Source organism: Beta vulgaris, chromosome 6 (genome assembly GCF_026745355.1).
Source record: "Beta vulgaris subsp. vulgaris cultivar EL10 chromosome 6, EL10.2, whole genome shotgun sequence".
In the NCBI taxonomy this organism is placed as follows: Eukaryota; Viridiplantae; Streptophyta; class Magnoliopsida; order Caryophyllales; family Amaranthaceae; genus Beta; species Beta vulgaris.
The window spans coordinates 69,104,381-69,125,303 of record NC_079207.1 but is presented as its reverse complement, the minus strand read 5'-3'; the positions used below and the strand labels follow the sequence as shown (position 1 = coordinate 69,125,303).

At 35.7% G+C, this 20,923-nt stretch overlaps 2 protein-coding genes across 2 annotated transcripts; both read left to right on the top strand.

Moving 5' to 3' along the window:
• The first annotated feature begins 2,541 nt into the window (after positions 1–2,541).
• On the top strand, positions 2,542–9,113 carry LOC104897810 (hypothetical protein). The gene is made up of 2 exons (XM_010684755.3): positions 2,542–4,055; positions 7,871–9,113. Exons 1-2 carry the CDS (start codon positions 2,676–2,678, stop codon positions 8,621–8,623), a joined length of 2,133 nt encoding a protein of 710 aa, XP_010683057.2. The 5' UTR covers positions 2,542–2,675; the 3' UTR covers positions 8,624–9,113.
• Positions 9,114–10,257: 1,144 nt separating this feature from the next.
• LOC104897809 (probable beta-D-xylosidase 6) lies at positions 10,258–16,638 on the top strand. Its single transcript, XM_010684754.4, has 6 exons — positions 10,258–11,084; positions 13,053–13,219; positions 13,543–13,640; positions 13,747–14,097; positions 14,608–15,024; positions 15,802–16,638. The coding sequence occupies exons 1-6, from the start codon at positions 10,308–10,310 to the stop codon at positions 16,380–16,382; spliced, it is 2,391 nt and encodes a 796-aa protein (XP_010683056.2). The 5' UTR covers positions 10,258–10,307; the 3' UTR covers positions 16,383–16,638.
• Positions 16,639–20,923: the final 4,285 nt, after the last annotated feature.

Sequence of the window (20,923 nt, the reverse complement as noted above, 5' to 3'; positions counted from 1 at the left end):
TTAATTGCCATTACTGGGTATATGGTCTGTTGGTGTCGCCTCCATGGATGTTGTTGGTCTGCCAAAGCTCCAACACGAGCGCATGAACCCCCATTCTCATTGCTGCTATAATTTGCTTTGCTTATGATTTTTTGAAGCCCAAATCAGTTTTGTGTATTTCTATTAAAGGTATAATCAATTTCAGAAACTCGAATCCTATTATGTACAGTAATTCATTTGCTTTTCAAACAAAATGTATTTAAATTGTTGGCCTAAGGATCCTTGATATGGGAACACTGTGAAGATTTCTGATTTGATTGATTGATTCGATTAGAACGACACCACCTGCGAAAAAAACAACGACCACCACCAAAGAGGAGAGTGAAAGAAAGTAACGTCGGGTTTTCCCGCAGCTTTCGACGATGAGGCAATCAAATATAGGCTTTTGGTGGTTGCTGGATAGGGGTTTGGCCATCGAGTTTTCGATCAGGGTTTCAGGTTGGCTGTTTGATTTTTGGCCGTTGGATTTTGTGTGGTTGGCCGGTTAGCTTGGTGGGTGGTTGGGTTTTTTGGTCGTTGTGGAGGTAGTTGGAGGTTTTTTTTTTCTTTTCTTTTGCTTAAAAGTGAATTCAATAAAGATTTGGACCAATTAGTGAAGAACACTTGGGGTAAACGACCTTCCCAACAGGTTAAATTAGGTTAAGGAACCTTTTGAGAATATATCCCTTATAGTTGGGATTATACTAAATAATATTTTGGATTAATTTAAGAGAAGACCTTCAATAATTTGGTGTTGTGAATTTTTCCTAAACCTTTTGGTTAGTAAAATTAAAATTAGAAGGTCTCATGAAATGATTTTCATGAAAGGTGTATTACAATAAAATTAATTTGATCCACTCGAACTTGAGTTTATGCATAATTTTGGTCACCAATTCAACTTGTATGGGTTTCTCTATCCAAGACAATTCTTGAAATCTTCTGTAATTGACGTAGGATACCATCCTAAGATTTATCAAGGTAACTTTCGTTTTCCGTAAGGATATATACCTAGAGGTGGGCATGGCCCGACACGATTTGGGTCTGGCCTGTTGTCCGCTACGTCGGCCGCATGCCTGTCACGGTTAAGAAATTTTATTTTCGGCCCGCACCGGCACGAGCCCGCGTGGGCCGGCCCGCATGCCGAACGCTTATTTCCTTTGTTTTTTATTTTAAAACTGTCAAAAATACATACAACATAAAACATGGGCCGACTCGCGGGAAGCACGAGCCCACCTCGCGGGCCCGTGGACAAATTTTTAGAATTTCAAGCCCGGCCCGGCCCGCCATTTACTCAAGCCCACGGGGCGAGCCCGTGAACAAGTCCGGCCCGGACCATGCCCACCTCTATATATACCATTGACATATTCATTATTCAACCCCCAATCATGGGAGGAACTCGGCTAACCAGCCTACATATTCATACTAACAGAGGCTGGCATAGCTGAGTATTCATCGTTTAACATGTTCTAATGCCCTACCTTAAGCAACATCTAATAAAAGATAAAATTAGAATACATAACGAGACTTTTATAGCTGTAGAAAGTAGCCACTTTATGATCTCATAAAATGACCTTCTTTCTCTAAAGGGTACGGAATGGTTATATTGACTTTGCCGCCTTTATTCGCTTGCCTCCAGAACTATTATTACCGTACGGCTACCTTGTTCCTCCTTAACTCAGCCTTCTTCTTCGGTGCGGTCTTAAGCTCACGACACCATATGAAATTTTCACTTGCTTCTAAGCCCGACTAATCCCATTTGAGCTATTGGAATTCGAGTCAACATAGCCAATAACGTAGCTAGAAGCACGAGTGACATTATTAGAAGATAGAGTTATTGATCCATGGCTTGTAGCAACCCACCCTAATACCTTGATCCAAATTCCACAACATGTTAATTTATCGGGAAAACTCCCGACATGGGACATTATAATCCCTATTAACAATTTATTGTTTATGACAAAACGATGACAATGTTATATGGTGTCCAAAGATGATAATAGTAATGAGCTTTTTTTAATCAAATCATATGTTGGATTTTATGAACTATTTTTTTTAATAAATATATTACCTTTTATAATAAATATATACATTTTTTTTATTGAATATATCACCAAAAATTGTTCAAGACAAAGGATATGCGTGACAAAAATTATGTAGAACAATTTTTCTTCTGTATAAAACAGTTGAACAGACCTGAACTAAGTTGAATAGAACTGAACTAACTTAACTGAAATGAATAATGATATGTGAGTGTAAAAGTATTATTTAAAGCTGAACTTAACTAAATTGAATTGAACTGAAAATAAGATTGGAAGAACAGACCCATAAGCCCCATTCTTTTAGATTGAGAGAAACTAAACTGAACTGAACTAAATGAAAATTGTAAAAGAAAATTAACTAAAATGAAATGAACTGAACAAAACAAAACTAAAAATAAGTCCAAAGACCAAAAGAACAGGACCTTGGAGCATCAGCAACCAATCAACCCAACGACCAACAGCAAAACTAAAAACAAGTGCACGTCGTCAAGACTCAAGGGCTCAAGGCCTTGGTTTTCAAATCTCTGCTATCCCTTCTTTTTCCCTCTGAAACTCGAAGCTACTGATATCAGATTATAGAATCAAGCAAACAACAACACACACCAGGTGTTCGACAAAATGCCCCAAAGAAGCTTAACCCTGAAACCAGACAAACTCAAACCCACCTCTCTCAGAAGATCCCCACGACTTCTTCACTTGAAAGACTTTCCAACAACCCCAAAACCCAGATGCAGCAAGACCACTGTTTCTCTCTCTTCTCTCAACTCTCCCAGAAAACCTAAAAATGGGTCATCAAATTGTGGCAAATCTTCCAAAGATAAGAAGAAATCTGATAAAGGGTACATGAATCTTGAGAAATCAGCAAATAGGTCGAGGAGAACAACGAGATTGAGCGAAATGGTTGAGCAGATTGAAGCTCCCCGACGATCTCCGAGGTTTCGTAATGAGGTAAATTCTTCAGTCAATTTTTTCAATGAAAAATTTAATGGGTCTATTAGTTGTAATGCTAAGAGTAACATAGGGTCAAAAAATAAGAATATAAACTCGGTAGATATTGTGGATTATCCTGCAACTCCAATTGGAGTTGGGGAGAAGAAATTTACGGGTGTTGTAGGGAAGGATGATGGTTTTGTGACAAGTGATTTGGGTGAAGATATTTCTTTGAATTCGGGGAGGAGGATTACTCGTAGTTGTTCTAGATTAATGCAAAGAAAATTAGAGGCTGGAAAGTTGGCAGAGGATGAATTGAAAGGCAGAAATTTGTTCAAAAGTCCTACTCGTGTGTCGAAAACGGGGACAAATCGTAGTATGGTGGAATCTTCTGCTGTTACACTAGATGGTGAAGTGAGAGGGAAAAAGTGCAATAAGGGGAAGGAAAACAGAAGTGATGATTGCAAAGATATTACCAAGGGTTCAAGGAGAGTTACATCTGGTTCGTTTTCGCGTTGTGTTGCAACTACTAGAGGAGGTCGACAGGGGAGGCAAAACAATCTTACAGATTATCATGTAAAGGTTGGTAAAAGAGATGATTCATGCAAAGAAACAGTTGGAAATTTGGATAGGAGGATCACACGTAGTGCTTCTAAACAAATGGGAGCAGGACATGATTTTCAATGTCAAACAATAGAGAGGCGGAGCACCCGTATATCTTCTAAACATGATGCAGGAAAGGCAAAATCCATAAAGGCAAAAAGAGAGAAACAAGAAGGCACTGATCTGAAGGGAAAGGAAATTCGTGGTCTCAAATTAGATATGGATATGTTGGATAAAGAAAGCGGTGATGCTACACCTCTGCGCCATATATCAGGAAGAGGAGAGAGGACAAAACAGGATGCCGCCACCAGAGACACTAAACTGGCAGGAGTTAAGAGGAAAAGAAAGCAAGTGGGGCTTCACGGGACGGAAAAGGGTTGGACGAAGGAGCAGGAAGTGGCATTGAATAAGGCTTATTTTACTGCAAAACCAAGTCCGCATTTTTGGAAGAATGTTGCTAAACTGGTAAATCCTCTGATTTCACTGATGTTGAAGTTTCTGCATCCTTGCTATCTGTTTTTATCTTGTATACCACTCTGATTTATGCTATATAATGATTTGACTGAGGTAACAAATAGCAAATTAGATCTGCTGTGTATGGAGTAATTGTAGATTCTATATGGGCATGTAGGAGTATTTCCTTATATTTGCTGTGACGATGTATAGAATTCTTGATTCTGATTGTCAAGTTGTTATTGCAAAACCCAATTGCTTGCAGCTTCTAAACCTCAGAGTCCTGGAGCAGAACAATCGAAAAGAATATAATATGATGAGGGAATAAAGCAAATCAATAGATTTTGTTGATCCTTATTTCTCGCCTAAAGCTTTAGGGTTTCTGTTTTTTCTTTTTGGTGAGTAAGAGTATATTTCATTGCTTTATCAACATCATTTACAACCTAAATCCATTAACCAAGGAAAAACCTTCTAGGAAGGACCCTCCATTAGTTGATGGATTAAAACGATAGCTGGCCTAGCAAGGCCTAAAGGTACTATAGGTCAAACTAATATCCTAAATGCTATAATTGGCATTGCTCTAATTTTTACAGAGTGTATGATATCTTTTATGACTGTAGCTACAACCAAAATTTTGCTGGCTACTCCTAGCTTTCCAGATATTATAAACCACCGCTGCAAGTATGGCTATGTACATTTTCCTGCGAGCTCTAGACCTTTTTTTTTCTTTTTCTGTGGGTCCAATCCAAGTACTAATTGAGATTCTTATTACAGCAAGAAAACCTAAATTACTCCAGGCTTCCTTTGAGTATTTTCTTAATGTAGCTGCACTCAAAAAATAGGTGGCATGAGTCTCTATATGATAATCACAGATTAAGCATCTATTGATTCTGCTGATGCTAATTGTAGCAAGTTTCTCTGTAATTCTAAGCTTTCCTTGTACACAAGCCACAGGACAAATCTTTGCTTCAGAGTAGTAAGTCTGTTCCAGACCTCTTTTTCGCAGCTCTTGTTAAAGAACTAAAGGCATGTGTCTTATGAGATTTTGCATCTTGAACTTTGCATGAAACTTGTTTCGCGGTCTTTGTTAGTCCAGGTAATCATTAATGACTAAGCACACAGTTTCAGACTTTAAGTACAAGACGACAAGCTCTGGGCAATAATAGTGGAGTTAAACAGCAGCAGTTTGCCATCTTCAAGGATACTCATTGAGAGGAATTCTGTATTTATAGGCCTACAAGAACTTCTCTTGAAAAGTACATCAGACTCGATGCATTTCTCTGATCTTTTGATTGGCTGTCAACAAAGTTTATCCTTTTAATGAGATAGTAAGTAAAATTCAATGATTCAACCTTTTGTGGGGTTTTCTCTTCTCTGTTTCAGGTAGCTTTTTATCTTAGCAAGGTTAGTTGGTGAGAAACCTTTGTTATCTTTATGTTCTAAGAAGCATATTGCTAGAATCATTCTGTGCTTGTTGACAAGGGATAATCCAAGATAGTGATGAGATTTGGGGAAATATTGGCATCAGACCTGTGTTGTAAAACTTATGAACACCTCAAGGGAGGGGGGCCTTGGGGGGGGGGGAATCTGCAATAAGAAAAGACCACTTAAACTCAAGGAAAGTTTTATGGAGTAGCTATTGTGTCAGCAAATTTTTTTTTATGCTTAGCTAGTTACGTACCGGGTATAGAAAGGTAATGGTGCCGGCGTGGTGCGTAATGAGAACGTTTTGTGGGAAGGGAGACAATACTATGAAGATAAAAGCAATACAAATTGATGAGAGATTAGTTAGGGTTAACCTATGTTGGCATTTAATTTTGTTGAATAAGACTTGGATGTTTAAGTATTTCAGAAGGAGAAATCCAAAATCTCTCGTGAGAAGATTTGAGAAGATTATCTTAACAGAGGCAATAAAACAAGATTTAGACCTAAGATGAACTTGGTTGGGGTTGTATGTTGAGCCTGAGTTGCCTGACCCACTTTGAAGTTTGAGTTTACGGTGATTAAAAAATGAGGCATGCTAGGATTTGATCGGTGATCATAAGTTCCTTTGACACCATGTAAAGATTGCGACAATGCTCATGTTGCTTTTGCTATTGCATCTCAAATCTTGAATGTGTCGCTTGGTTAAGCTAGACAACCCCCTTCCCTCCACCCCCGAGTCTCAGATTTTTATAATAGGAAGTAGATGGAAAAATTATGTGCAAAACTTGAAAGGCTTAGGTTCCAAAGTTTATAAATGGTGTGGATTTTTTAGAAAGTCTGTTTCCTAGGAGGATCAAGTTGTCCTAGGAGTGGATCGCCTTTCTTTGGTTACTTTAATCCTGTATGAGCCTAAAGGGTTTTAATCCTGTTTGAGGAGCCTAAAGGGGTTCAAACTCAAGGTACATGTTTCTCTGTTAATTTCAAGTGAGAGAGCATAGAGCCCCTCAGATATATTTCCACGTACCTGCTCGTGCAGTGGCACATGGTACTGTGTTGAAAGAGCATAAGCAACATTTCGTCAACCTTGCACATCCTAGGTTTGCTTCAGATTTCGGGAAGAAATGTTTTGATTACTATCGAATTTCACCCTTGTTTAGCAGGTTGCAATTATTATTACTCTGCATTTATCCCTTAAGATCTTCTTAGTTTAGATCTGTCCGTGCTTTGGGCTCATTGGCCTTTCTCCTTTGATTAGGTAATCATATAAATTTATAGGGAACCTGTGGCTGAATTTTGTGAGAGAAATATTTTGAAGCTTGAGGGGTCTTTTCACTTTTAAGGGAGTTGGAAGATTTTAGGCGAACCCATTATCACTTGTTATATTCTCTTGGAACATCATTTTGGTCTCTTAATTACATTATTGAGTTTCATTTATATAGTTTGAGGTTCATCCTTTTATATATGCATTTCCTGTAAATAATCCTAAAAGTAGTTAGCTCTCAGATTTTTGTGTCTTCTGCCAAGTGCCAGCTTGGATTGAGCTATGACCTTGCTGAAATTTTTAGATTATTTATGATGTGATCATTGTAATTTGTTGGTTGTTGGATTAATTGAAGCCATCATATTTTGTGAAAGTTTGTTTGATGAAATTTGGACTTGTTAAGCCCTGTAATTGGCGCTTTGGACCTCAGCGTCCAGGTTGTGATCCTTTGTAAATGCTATATATTAGAGAGAGCTCACTGAACAGAACTCCAGCATACGCTGTGAAGAGGAAAGCAATCTGTAGTTTGTTGGATTTTCTATAAGATGAATGTTCTGATCCTGTAGGGATAATTCAGTGGTTCAGTAAGATGATAATGGAAGTACTTTTTCTGCCTTGAAGTTGGCAACTTGCTTGAAGGGGTTGATTATTCTACTTTTCCCCTCAAGTCATTGGAGATCTGAGACTCCTCCTGAACGCTTAAAGATCTTTTTAGCTCTTTTGCCTTGACGATAATTTAGATAATATCCTACTTTTCTCTGAGGCACATCATTGCGGCATATGAGTTTGTATTTGTTGGTTTCAGTCTGGTGAAGTCAAGATAAACTGGTAGTTGCAGAGGAGAAAACTGAAACGATGAGTGCATTATCAAAATGGAAACCTATCCCTTTTGCAATTTGGTGATGTACATCAAGGTTTCCTTTCAAGCATCATTCACTTTTATTTTGTATGACTTTGTAGTTCAAACGCATGACTGACTTTGTCCCATGTGCTCCTTTTGGTTTTGTAATCCGTGTTTGAGGGCAGAATATCTCCTTTGGCGTTGTTACAATTTCTTTATTGCTTGAACCAGAAAAAGGTGAGGAAATAGTTGAAGCAATATGCTCATAGCTAAGTGCTGTGTTTATATATATTGTTTCAGGTTCCTGGAAAATCTTCTCAAGAATGTTTTGATAAAGTGCATTCAGACAATCAGACTCCAGTTTGTACTAAGCTTTCTGTAAGGGCTAAAAAACAGAACTCACCATCTGATCTCCTAGTTTCTGGCAATGAGTTGTTTAGAGTAGCCGAAAAAAAAAGCAAAAGAACTTGCAAGAAGTTCAAGAGTCAAGTGGCACGTAAAACTGTGAGACATTTATTGCAGAAGTACTCTCATGTGAATCAAGATAATGAAGCAGATTTGTTCTCTGTTCTTGAGCCTGCAGTAAATCTTTCATCTGAAGCCTTTCAGCTGAATGCTTCACAATTGACTCCGCAACACCTAATGAAGAGCCCAGAATCGTCCTCAAAGTCTCGTGGCAGATCTTCTTCAGGCAAGAAGTGTCTTTCTAGGTTCAGCTATAGAAGTCAAAGCCCCCTTACAAGTCCTCCCGTACTGAAGAAGGTGAAGAATATGGTTTTGCATGAGAAGTATATTGATCAGCTACATATAAGGGAGCATAAGAGAAAGTTGGCTTTCTCACGCTATATGAAGTCAGCTCAGAACCAAAAGGCTGGAAAAGAAAACTCTGTTTACATGAAGGATATCATTGGAGCTGCAAAAGATGCCCTAGTTTCTGATGCAAAAGATGCCATCGATAACTTCCGGCAATCACAGGCCAATATTATGGAGGCATTTTCTGACTCTGAGGAATTCTTCAACAATCATGATGATGAAGATGAAGTAGAGCTGTAAGATACTTTATCGAACATGCAAACCTTAGCAATGGAGATTGACTTGTTCTTGTACTGCTGTAACATCCAGAACTGCTGAAGCTTTGTACAGATAAAGGATATCATCAGATCTGCAAAAGATGCCCTAGATTCTCATGCAAAAGACATCTATAGGCCAGTATTACGAGGCATTTTCTGACTCCGAGGAACTTTCCAATAATCTGACTTTGTACTGCTGTAATTCTTGAGCTCGCTAACATTAGATCATAGAACTAGATCATCTGACTTTGTACTGCTGTAAAACATCATTCTGTAAAGGCGAAGTTGATCAGTACGCCATTACCCTGCCTCAGGATGATCCCTAGGTTAACCAAGCATTTTCGTAGCTTCATTCTCTGTACATAAGAGCCATTTATTCTGGCTACAGGCGTACAATCTGACAATCAAGATGATGTTTGTACACCTTTCTAGTCTCTTGATCAATACGAGTTTCTAAATTTGCATCGTCTCAATCTTCATCAATTCCACTTCGATAATTTTTGATTGCACACTTGCACCTTAAACCACTACATGAAGTGCGACTGACTTCAATGTTTGTTATGTCATGTATCACTGCTTTAGTTGCTAGAAGTACACATAGTTTCTGGTGACATATTGAAGAGTGCTTCTGAATCAAATCTTTAAGTCTAAGTGCCTAATGTTCGACATTAAGAAGATAATGAAGTTATGCTACTTTTCATTGAGAGTAACTGGCTGCAGTTAGGGGCTCGGTCTTAACTGCGCTGGCCACCGGGTATTCAGTATGCAGCAAAGTATAACCTTGAACAAAGAACCAAGTTTGTTTTAATGGTAGGTTGATATGTTTATGCTAAAAGAGGGTATCCTCTCAGTTTCTTCTAGAATATTGGCTGTATTTTTGAAGAGTCCCACTACATGTAGCTATTAGATGGCTAACAAAATATAACAAGTCTTTATTGTCATTATAGATCATTTCCCTAACTATCTATTATAAGATAGTAAGGGTTAAAATGATATTCTAATAGTATATTAGTAATGTCAAATAGCATTTCGCCCACCTGTTGATATTTAACTGTTTTGGTCATTTAACAATATGGATATGACCCAGCAATACATTACACAAGCTACACAATGATGAATCTTGCTAAAATTCATTTTTCACTCCTTTTATCCTTTGCTTTTGGTGAAACTATCGTTATTCCTTCCATTTTACTTCAATTATCCTTCTTAATATATTAGACTAAAATTCAATATTCTAATAGTAGTAACGTACTAACGTATGTAGTGCATTTCAAAGTATGATAATCACACTAGAAATAGAAAAGTATAGGCTTTCTTTTTACAAAAGGATGTATATTGTATAGTATCGAACATTGGAATTTTCTTGTAATGAAAGGTTTCAAATTTCAATCTTACAATCACTAAAAAAACATTTTTAAGGAAGTACGTTGATCCTTATAACAAAAGGAAAATTGACCAATATTGATTATATAACACCAATTATACTTTTACTACAGTCATACAGATAGACCATTAACGAAAGCGAATAGACTCCACAACACCAACTATAATAATACGCGCGTGCAATAAACTGCGTTATAATTTTGATAGGTATGTATGCTCTTATAATTTCCTTTAGAAGTCAGAACGTTGATCCCCCATAGGCCATAACATAATCAGTAATCAGGATGAGAAGATACAACACACAATCTTCCCTCCTCACTCTCATACTCCTTTGCTCTCTACTCCAACAACAACTCACAGTAAAAGCATCAAAAACTACTCCATTACCAAACCTTAAACTCAAATTCTCATGTAACCCACCTCAAAATTCCTACCCTTTTTGCAACACATCTCTTCCACACTCAACCAGATCACAAAACCTACTCTCTCTCCTCACACTCCCTGAGAAAATCAGTTTTCTGTGCAACAATTTCTCAGGAATACCCAGATTAGGAATCCCACCATATCAATGGTGGTCTGAATCACTCCATGGAATTGCAACAAATGGTCCTGGAATCAACTTCAATGGACTCATCAAATCAGCCACTATGTTCCCACAGGTGCTTAATTCAGCTGCTTCTTTTAACAAAAGTTTGTGGTTTGAAATTTCTTCTGCAATTAGTGTTGAAGGAAGGTCAATGTACAATTCTGGGCAAGCTGGGTTGACTTTTTGGGCACCCAATATTAATATTTTTAGGGACCCAAGATGGGGGAGAGGCCAAGAGACTCCTGGGGAGGACCCACTTGTTGTTTCATCTTTTGGGGTTGAATTTGTCAAGGGTTTTCAAGGTCAGTTTTTTGGAAATGGAGATGGGTATAATTATAATTATGGAAAGAAGAAAGTTTTGGAAGAAGATGAAGACGATGATGGGTTGTTGATGCTTTCTGCTTGTTGTAAGCATTTTACTGCATATGATTTGGAGAAGTGGGGGAATTTCAGCAGATATTCCTTTGATGCTGTGGTAAATTAAATATGTTGTGTTTTCTTTTTACCAGTTTCAGTTGCTTGATTGGTTTGATATATGCAACATGCTTATTTTCATACAAACTAGCTTATATGCACGCTTTACATGCGGTGACATTTTTGACTTAGTGTTGTTATTCAGTCATAAAATGACATAAAATACGCCTGAATTGTGCTTGAACTTTAAATTTGTTGATATGCATTGATTGAGGAAGGTTATAAGTTTATTGAGAATTTGTTTTGGAATGTTTTGTATATGATTGTTATGTATGGTGTTATTATCTATTATTATTCGGGGTACAGTTGTGATTTAGTAGGAGGGACACCATTGCGCCCCTTCAATTATTATAGAGATACAAGTTATTTTGGATGCTCAAATTAGAAGAAAAAAAGCCAGTATGAAAGAAGGGTAATGCCTAAAATAGAACCGTTAAAAAAAGTTCATTATGGTAATAAAACATGAATGTGCAATGAAAAGAACATACAAGTACATTGATCAAATGAATACATTGACAAAAAGAGTATGGAAATATTATTAAAGGAAAATGCAGAGGCAGTGGTAAAAACATGCAAGGATGCGCGTCATGCTCCTTTGTCTCCCGTGTGTAGGATCTAAATTGCACTTTCAGTGCATTTATATTGTATCTGTTTCAGTCCTGCTTGATATGGAAAAGTGTGTAGGTAGTAATTTTTGGATTTGAGCTGAAATTGTTTTTGGTTATCAGGGTAAATTGCAACTAGTGGTGTCATGCCCCATGAAACTTTTATTAGTCAATAAAATCTCGGAGAGCTTTATGCATAAGAAATGCTTGTGGAGTTGTGGTCATGTAGCAATGTTAATGAATTACTAGTATGCGTATTTTAGTTGTTTATCACCTCAAGCTTAAGTTTTTTTTGCTCATGCTTTGAGTTAGTTTCTGAACTTGACAGGAAGTTTGAGCTTGATTAACTCAAATGAGTATTTATATGGAAGCTAGGATAGTCATATTTACTCATTTACAGCCCTTCTGCCAAGTACATCCTCATGATAATAAATGCTTAATTAATGTATAAGGTTCTTAATTCGAGGATCATTTGGCGCCATCGTTGATGTGCCTGAAATTTCTTCTTAGTTTGAAGAAATAGGGGGGTGGCGGAGAGGAGTTGTTTGGATAAACACTTAGTAGCCTTATTGTATTGCAGGGGACGGGGGGAATGAACTGGAAATTTGGGCAGTAAAATAGAAGAAGATGATATTGATTGCTATAAATGGAAATTACAAAAGATAAAGATAGATTATCAAGTTTTCGAGTGGCCTAACACACTCCCAAGTTAACCAATAAAATAAACTCTCAAATGTTTTCTTCATACTCTTCATCTCACTAATCCCCTATATTTATAGAACTAAGTCATTTACTTTTTCTCCAAGCTAGACTAATTATTTGTATTTACAATATTACCCTCCCCTACCCAGTGCATAACAGGGGGTTCATTAGTTTTGGAAGAAATGTAAAATATACTTACTGAGTGAAGTTTTATAAGGTTCTTCATCTGAAGATTCAGTTCTGAGATTGAATGTAGTCTAACAACATAAATTTTTGCTGCAAATGGCGCCAGATAATGATTTATCAATTTACTTTGAGAATCAGGGGTTAGCACGTCCTTGGGAATCTCTAAATCAAGATCATAGCCAAAATGCAATTCTGAGTTTGCGGGATGATGCCTATATTTACAGTAGACGTGTAGTTGGTGTTGCGATTATTACAAAGGCTGGAAGACATCCTAAAATGTGACTGATAAGGAGTGCGCATAAGCATTTGTAGTGAATTGATGTTTAAAGGGTTATAATGATCTGTTTTAAGTTGGTGTTTTTTCCTCTTAATTGTCATTTATGTAAAATTTTCTTTCTTATCTTGCCTCTTTGTTTTACTTTTACAAAATAATTATAAGCTGGTTTGGTTTGCGACTAATTTTTAAGATGTGACAGGTTACTGAACAAGACATGGAGGACACCTACCAACCCCCATTTAAGAGTTGTATCCAACAAGGTAAAGCAAGCTGCTTGATGTGTTCTTACAATAGTGTCAATGGGATACCTGCATGTGCAAGAGGAGATCTTTTGGAGAAAGTACGAAGTGATTGGGGATTTAGGGGGTAAGACTCCATTAAGCTTATATTTTGACTATTCGAGGATAGTCTACCCTTGCCAAATGCTAAGAGGGTGTTTGGTTGGGAGAAAAACATTTTCCTGGAAAAGTGGTTTCCTATGCTCCTTTGTTTGTTTTGTATGTAGTATGAAATAGATTTAAGGAAGCCGAAGGACTGCCACTTTTTCCCCTTAATCTCTAATTTCTCACGTGAGCAACCAATCAAAGGAAAATTAAAATTGTGTTTTCCCTTGATTGAAAATATTATTTGTCAAACCAAACAGGGCCTAAATACAGTTCTTATGTGGCTTCTATATGGCGTGACTGTAGATATATCACCTCTGACTGTGATGCAGTGGCAACAATCTATGAATATCATTCATATGTTACAACCGCAGAGGATGCAATTGCTGACGCTCTTAAAGCAGGTATCTGCCTTACTCCCTTCTAGAACAAGTGTTCTGTTGCACTTACATGGTGTCTTTTGCAAGTTCAGCTGTTAGAGTTGATAACACTTTAGACCATCATCTGCAGGAGTTGATATAAACTGTGGAACTTACATGCTTTACTATGCCGAATCTGCTATTGGAAAAGGAAAGCTCAAGCAAGAAGATATTGACCGAGCTCTTAAAAACCTGCTCTCTGTTCTGCTCCGATTGGGTCTTTTCAATGGAGATCCTTTGAATGGTATGTTTGGAAGACTGGGAAGTCAAGATGTTTGTACTCAAAAGCACCAGAGACTAGCACTTGAAGCAGCAAGGGAGGGCATAGTGCTTCTTAAGAATTATGACAACTTCTTACCTTTAAACAAGCATCACATATCTTCATTAGCCATCATTGGTCCTGGTGCCAATTCTACAAGTCAGCTATGGGGTGGATATTCAGGTCTAATCTTTCTCATCATACAGTTATACATAGAATTTTTCATGTTTGGAACACTGCAAAGCATTCTTTAATCAATTGTTATTGTCAATCAATGGAAAATCAATGATATTGTTAAATTTTGTTTTGTTCATCACCAACTTGTATAACTGCAAAATCCGTTGTTGATTGCTAACTCAGAATTGCATGTTTCTGCCCACAGAAAAAAAAGGAAATCAATGTTTTTGTCACATTTCATTTTGCTCTCAGCAACTTATATATCTTATATTATTATTACATTCATAGAATAATCAGAAAATTCTGTGGATGCAATTTCAAATGTAAGTCCACTTGTATATGCTATCAAAATTACAATCTTTCTAGGTTGTTTTGTTCTTCATGAATCCTGTTCATTAAATGGCATTAAGCTATTAATTTGCTTCTTCATGATTTTATCATTTGAATGATGCTGCCCATTGGCCATGGCTCCCTATACTTGATATTCCTTTGACATGGTTCTTTTACATGATTCAGGAGTTCCATGCAATGCGAAAACCTATGCTGAGGGCCTGCAAACATACATCAAGGAGACATCTTATGTTGGTGGATGCCTGAATGTGGCTTGTGAATCCAACTCAATGTTTGATGAAGCCCTCCTTGTTGCTGAAGTATCTGATTATGTTATCTTAGTTGTTGGACTGGACTTGACCCAAGAAACTGAAGATAAAGACCGTGTTACTCTTCTTCTTCCTGGAAAACAGATGGAACTTGTATCTTTGGTTGCTTCTGTTAGCAGAAGACCAGTTATATTAGTCCTCACTGGTGGTGGACCCTTAGATGTCTCTTTTGCTGAAGAAAATTCACGAATTGCTAGCATTCTTTGGCTTGGGTATCCTGGTGAAGCTGGTGGCAAAGCACTCGCCGAAGTCATCTTTGGAGATCATAATCCAGGTTAGATGTGAAACATAGTGTTTTCACTTTTCCTCGAGTATGTGAGTATATGTATGTATATCAGAAGTGTTTCCTGTTTCCTGATTCTTTTCTTGTTCACCTATTCTCTAGCTTTCTTCCCCCTATTTTTCTTTTCCTCAAAGAGTGTTAGAAGATATGGTGCTGAATAGCCGATATCTTAGCAGATCCAATTGCTAGGTAACCCTTGTTATGCATTTACATAGCTTTCTATGACAATGGTGGTAACTGGTAAGCTATTGGGAATAAGGTAGAGGGACCACTGGGTGGGCTGGGTCGGGAAAACTGACACAGGACTGTCCATAAACTTTGAAGATGGGTTTGGCTTTAGGTTCACCGTGCTGGATCAGGGGGCCACTGGATGGGCTGGGTTGGGAAAACTGACACAGGACTGTCCCTAAGCTCTGAAGATGGATTTGGCTTGAAAGTTAAAGGTTAACCATGTTGGGTCAGGGTGGACTGGATTGGTAGTTTGAGAGCTCGATCCACAAGCCATCCCTTGGTGGATCGGTCCAGGCATGGGTCTGGACTCCAGGTGGCTCCGAGCCTCCGATCAACCCAGCATCATAGTTGCCACCTCTTAAATCAGGGGGAGCGTTCCAACTTCCAATACTGATTCTGAGCTTTTGATGTTGTCTGAAAGTTATGACTTGAGATAAAATGTATATAATTTTCTTGCCTAGTGTGGTTTCTTTGGATCATCATATCTTGTTTAATCAGTTACCCTTTGACTCTAATACATGCATGGAATGACAATAGGTGGGAGATTGCCTATGACTTGGTATCCAGAATCATTCACCAAGATACCTATGAACAACATGAATATGCGGGCTGATCCTTCTCATCTATATCCCGGAAGGACCCATCGGTTTTATACTGGAAAGGTTGTTTATAAATTTGGACATGGTTTAAGCTATACGAATTACACGTACAAGTTTTTATCAGCACCAATTATGCTTAATGTGTTCACGGAGAACAAATCTAACTCAAGAATACTATATCAAAGGATTGGTTATGTTTCAACAGATGAGCTGTTTTCTTGTGATTCTTTGAGGTTCAATGTCGAAATCTCAGTAATGAACGGCGGGTTTATGGATGGAAGCCATGTTGTAATGCTTTACTCAAAAACGTCTAGAAATGTAGATGGTGCTCCAAGAAAACAGCTTATTGGATTTAGCCGCGTCCATACTACTGCTCATGGATCGACAGAAACGAGCATCGTAGTTGATCCTTGTGAACATCTTAGCTTTGCAAATGAGCATGGAAAGAGGGTATTGCATTTGGGAGAGCATATATTGATGTTAGGAGATCTGGAGCACTCATTGCTGATTGATTTATGATCTGTTTAGTTAGTTAAAATACTTGCAAAAGCCACGTATTCTTGTGCTCCTTGCCGTTGCAAGGGACCAAATTTGAAGTTTTATCGGTTGATGTTGAGTGGGAGTTTGAGGGTGGATTATGATCTTTGTTTTCGTTATGAAAAATTTCGATATAGTTATATTTACAATGTTCTAGGAATAACTTTAACTATTATATTTTGAATCATGATTAATATGAAATATAATTAGTTGATATTTAATAATACTAACTAAGGTCCATCTCAAACATATTAGAGGAAGTATAAAATTAAGACCCTAAAAAGAAATATAAAAAAACAAAATTATCTTCTCAAAATTAATCCACTTTAAGATGATTATCTTACAAAACAATCAAATGTTATACTTAAAGGCAACATAGGGCGTGATCGGCACAAGCTTTTTAAGTAGTTTTTAGTGTCTTGACTAGGTCAAAACGCTAATTACAAAAAATAGTAGTGTTTGGTAGGTTAGTGGTGTAAGTAGCGTTTAAGTAGTGTTTGTGAAAAACTACAATTAGTAGTTTTTGGGGTAGCGTTTAGTGGTACATAAATTATCTATTAAAGTTTTGTTTGAGTTTTAATTAATTATTTGTAGACAACTACTTTAACAACTTATTTTACCGAACATCAATATCTTATACCGCTACTTGGACAACTAACAGCTATACATACACCAACCACTAATAGCTATCAACACAGCTAACAACTATCAGCACAACTAACCGCCATGGGCGGATCTACTAAGTAACAAGGGGTAGCACATGCTACCCCTAAAAAAATTTGAAAAAAAAAAAAAAACTGGCAGAAGAAAAATTAATAAGAAACTAATATATACAAAATCTAGCAATATGTGACTGAAGAATTCTACTAGCCGCAGTGGTGGGCTCGTTTTGTTAGAGTCCAAAGTCAATGAGGTCTTTGGTTCGACTACCCACATAACATTTTTTTGGTTTACTTTTTGTTCATTCTGTTTTGTTTTGTTTTTTCCTTTTTCTTTGTTTTGTTTTTTTCCTTTTCTTCCTTTTTCTTTAACTTCCCCTATGCAGTATAAGAGAATCTTTTTGGATTTTTTAAATAAAATATCCATATATTTTCTCATTTTCTACATTATATTCTGAATACTTTTTTTTTTCAAAATGTAGCTTTTTGATTTTTTTTAGTTATTTTATATTGTATTCCTCTATCAAATTAACGTCAAGTTTTTAGTTTCTTATTTTTAGTTCTTCAGACTTACATTATAAGGGAGAAAAAATTCTTCGGGTTTAAAACGGTCGGATACGATAGTAGTAGGGTAAGTAGAGTTTTTATAGGAAGAACTATCTCATAATGTAAGTATAAAGAATATAGTATTATGAACCATCTAATGATAATATAGTGTCGTGTTTTTAGAAGGGTTATAAGTGTAGTTTAACGTGAATTATATTCTAGTATTATGAACGGTTATTTGGTTATTTATCTTATGTTACCCCTGACTGAAAATCCTGGCTCCGCCACTGCTAACCGCTACTCTAACCATTATACATAGATAACAATCATCTTGACATCAAAGCGATGGTGCAAGAAGAAAGCTGAAAAACTAAATAGTTTCAGTTGGAATAAATTTGACCATACTCGAGATTAGATTCAGCTTGGGATTGATTCGAGTTTATTAAAGTTACTTTATATCAATATCATGATTATTCTGATTCAAAATTTCAAAAATCACATCATGAAATTCGGATACAATATGAATTGAAACGAAATTTCAATGACATCATAAAATTCGGATAAATATGAATTCAAAACGGATTATAATACTAGTATGTACGTGGATATGTTCTGTTTTACCTACTCTTATTCAATAAGCATCAAAATTGACAGCAGAATGAGTTATAAAGAAGAAAGCCAAAAGATGATTCCATACCCACAAATAAAAACATATCGCGTTTGCTTTTTCTTGAAATTCAGTGACGGCAACATTGATAGAGTATAAATCTATTCTTGGGGTCTCAACCATCACCTTAAGCTTTTGGTTGAGTTGGTCCTTTGACAAACATAGTAGTAATATATATAACAAAAATATAAGTGTTTTTTTACATTATACTTTGTGTTTTTTCAATTGATACCTTGTATCTCAAGCTTTTAAATTTTTTTATACAGTACTCTTAAATTTACCTTTTTTAATGCAAAATACTCTTACCGTTGATATACGTCATTATTTTCGTCTACTTTTTATAATCCGGTGGAACGAATCTAATTAGTGAATAGTCGTTTTAAGGGTTATACTATTTATAAGTCAAATTAATTCCGATAAATTTTAAAAATAAATGAAATTAATGACATATAATTAGTAATTTGGACATCATGCATTAAAAAAAGGTAAATTTGAGGGTACTATGTGGAATTTTTAAAAAGTTAAGTTACAACATAGAAACTGGAAAAAACACAAGAGTATAACGTAAAAAAAAACCAAAAATATAAAGATATACTACTATAGAGTACTCCTTTAGTAGAATCAAGCATCATCTAAAGGAGTTAGTGTAAAAGGAATATAATCCACCGTCATGAGTCTCCTTTTATTAGTGAATTTTCCATAGATGTATATGTTCTTTTGTTGATCCACTTTGATGAGAAAGTATCATACATGTTACGTGTTATCATATAAGTTATTGTTCTTTTTATCAAATTATCACATGACGTGTAATATCGTTTGTTGTTTTTGTTGGAAACATAATGACACTATATTCTCCTAATATATAAACTAAACTGTTAGTTTGATAGAGATTAAAATCCCGATAAATAGTGTGATTGATTATATTTAAGTTATGACAATTAAACATGGAATTTGAATTCCAATATGGCAAAAGCTAATGGACGCCCTGGGGGTGCTAGATAAGAAATATATTGTTCTATTTAATTACTCATATTTATATAAAATAATATAATAATGTATAATTCCAATGCAATTATTTAAATGCATTGCATTTAAATTAAATGTTTTCCCCTTTCCTTTTAAAAAACATTAAATGCTTTGCATTGGAATTATACGTTATTTTATTATTTTGTATAAATATGAATAATTAAGTACAACAATATATTTCTTATCTAGCGCTCCGGAGCGTCTGTTAGCAAGATTTTTTTTCCAAAAAGCAAAGATGGTGGCAGGAAGATATAAGAAAAAGAGGGAGCATATATAGATATACAAGTAGTTGTACAATTTGAGATGGAGTAAAACCTAGAAACATTGATGCTATTTAATCAAGAATAATTTATTTTCCAATTAAGAAACACCAAAGAGTATAAAAGAATACCACATGTACATAGAGTTAATTGTTTCTAAATTTTAGCTACAAATACCTAATATACATAATATCCAGTATCTTCTGGACTTGATCGAGTATTACTTTGTTTAGTGGTTTGGTTTGTATCTCACAAATTTGAGGTTGTGGGATCAAACTCTACTAGAGGCATTTTGAGAGTGGAGATTTTCCCTTTATCCTTCTCCCCTACTCCTAAGAAGCCTTGCCTGCAAACAAGGATCGAGTTGACTTGTACGAAATTTCGATCCGATTAGGGACCTTCTCCTTACCCAGAAAAAAGTATCTTCTAGACTTCGTGGACTTGTAGCCTTATAGGCAGCATAATAGGTTTTTGAAGAGCTAATGAGGAATTGTATAAGGATTATTTGGGGTTGTGATATATTTCATGTATTTCTTATATCCATCATATTAACTTGACACACTAGTTGATGTATAACTTAAACTATCAATATCTTTAATTTATATTGATATTATTAAAAGTTAATAAAAAATTATATAATGAAAATATATTAAGATTAACTCAACAACAATTTAAACAATTATATTTATTTTTATAAATTAGTTTTTAAATATAGTCAAAGTTGATATTCAAATAAGGTAAAAAGACAATGTAATGCATTTATTAAGGGCGTGTTCTCTTTGGCATAAAACAGCCGAGCTGAACTGATTGGAGCTGACCGAACCGAACCGAACCGAACCGAACCGAATTGAATTGAATTGAATTGAATTGAATGTAATAAATATATAAATAATATTTAAACAATAATAATATGTATATTAAATACTAATATTAATAATCATAAATTAATAATAATAATTAATGATAATAATGATAATTAATAATAATTATTTTATATTATTTGTATTAATATAATAATACTTGATGATATATAATAACGATAATATCTAAGAAGTAAATTAATATTACTATTTTAATAATTAGATTTAATAATATAATAATATTTAGTAATAAAAATAATGATTGGGTTGGACCGCGAAAATTACATCATAAACCGTCTTGACGCGATTTGATTGGTTTATGGGCTAAAAAACGTGGGTTTATTTGTGCTTTGACCTAAACCATGTTCCTCCTAATAATAATAGTAGTAATAATGAGTAAAGTTATAATAAACAAAATAATATATAAAAACAACAACAACAACAATAATAATAATAAAGTTTCTTGACAACCCTAGCCCTCTCTCTTTTTTCTCTCTAAAACCCT

What these genes read in the sequence shown, in the direction of transcription:
- LOC104897810 (XM_010684755.3), top strand. Translation starts at nt 2,676, where the DNA reads ATGCCCCAAAGAAGCTTAACCCTGAAACCAGACAAACTCAAACCCACC. An exon ending in GGAAGAATGTTGCTAAACTG is followed by an intron (nt 4,056 to 7,870) that starts GTAAATCCTCTG and finishes ATATTGTTTCAG; the next exon opens with GTTCCTGGAAAATCTTCTCA.
- LOC104897809 (XM_010684754.4), top strand. Translation starts at nt 10,308, where the DNA reads ATGAGAAGATACAACACACAATCTTCCCTCCTCACTCTCATACTCCTT. An exon ending in AGTGATTGGGGATTTAGGGG is followed by an intron (nt 13,220 to 13,542) that starts GTAAGACTCCAT and finishes GCGTGACTGTAG; the next exon opens with ATATATCACCTCTGACTGTG. An exon ending in TGCTGACGCTCTTAAAGCAG is followed by an intron (nt 13,641 to 13,746) that starts GTATCTGCCTTA and finishes CATCATCTGCAG; the next exon opens with GAGTTGATATAAACTGTGGA.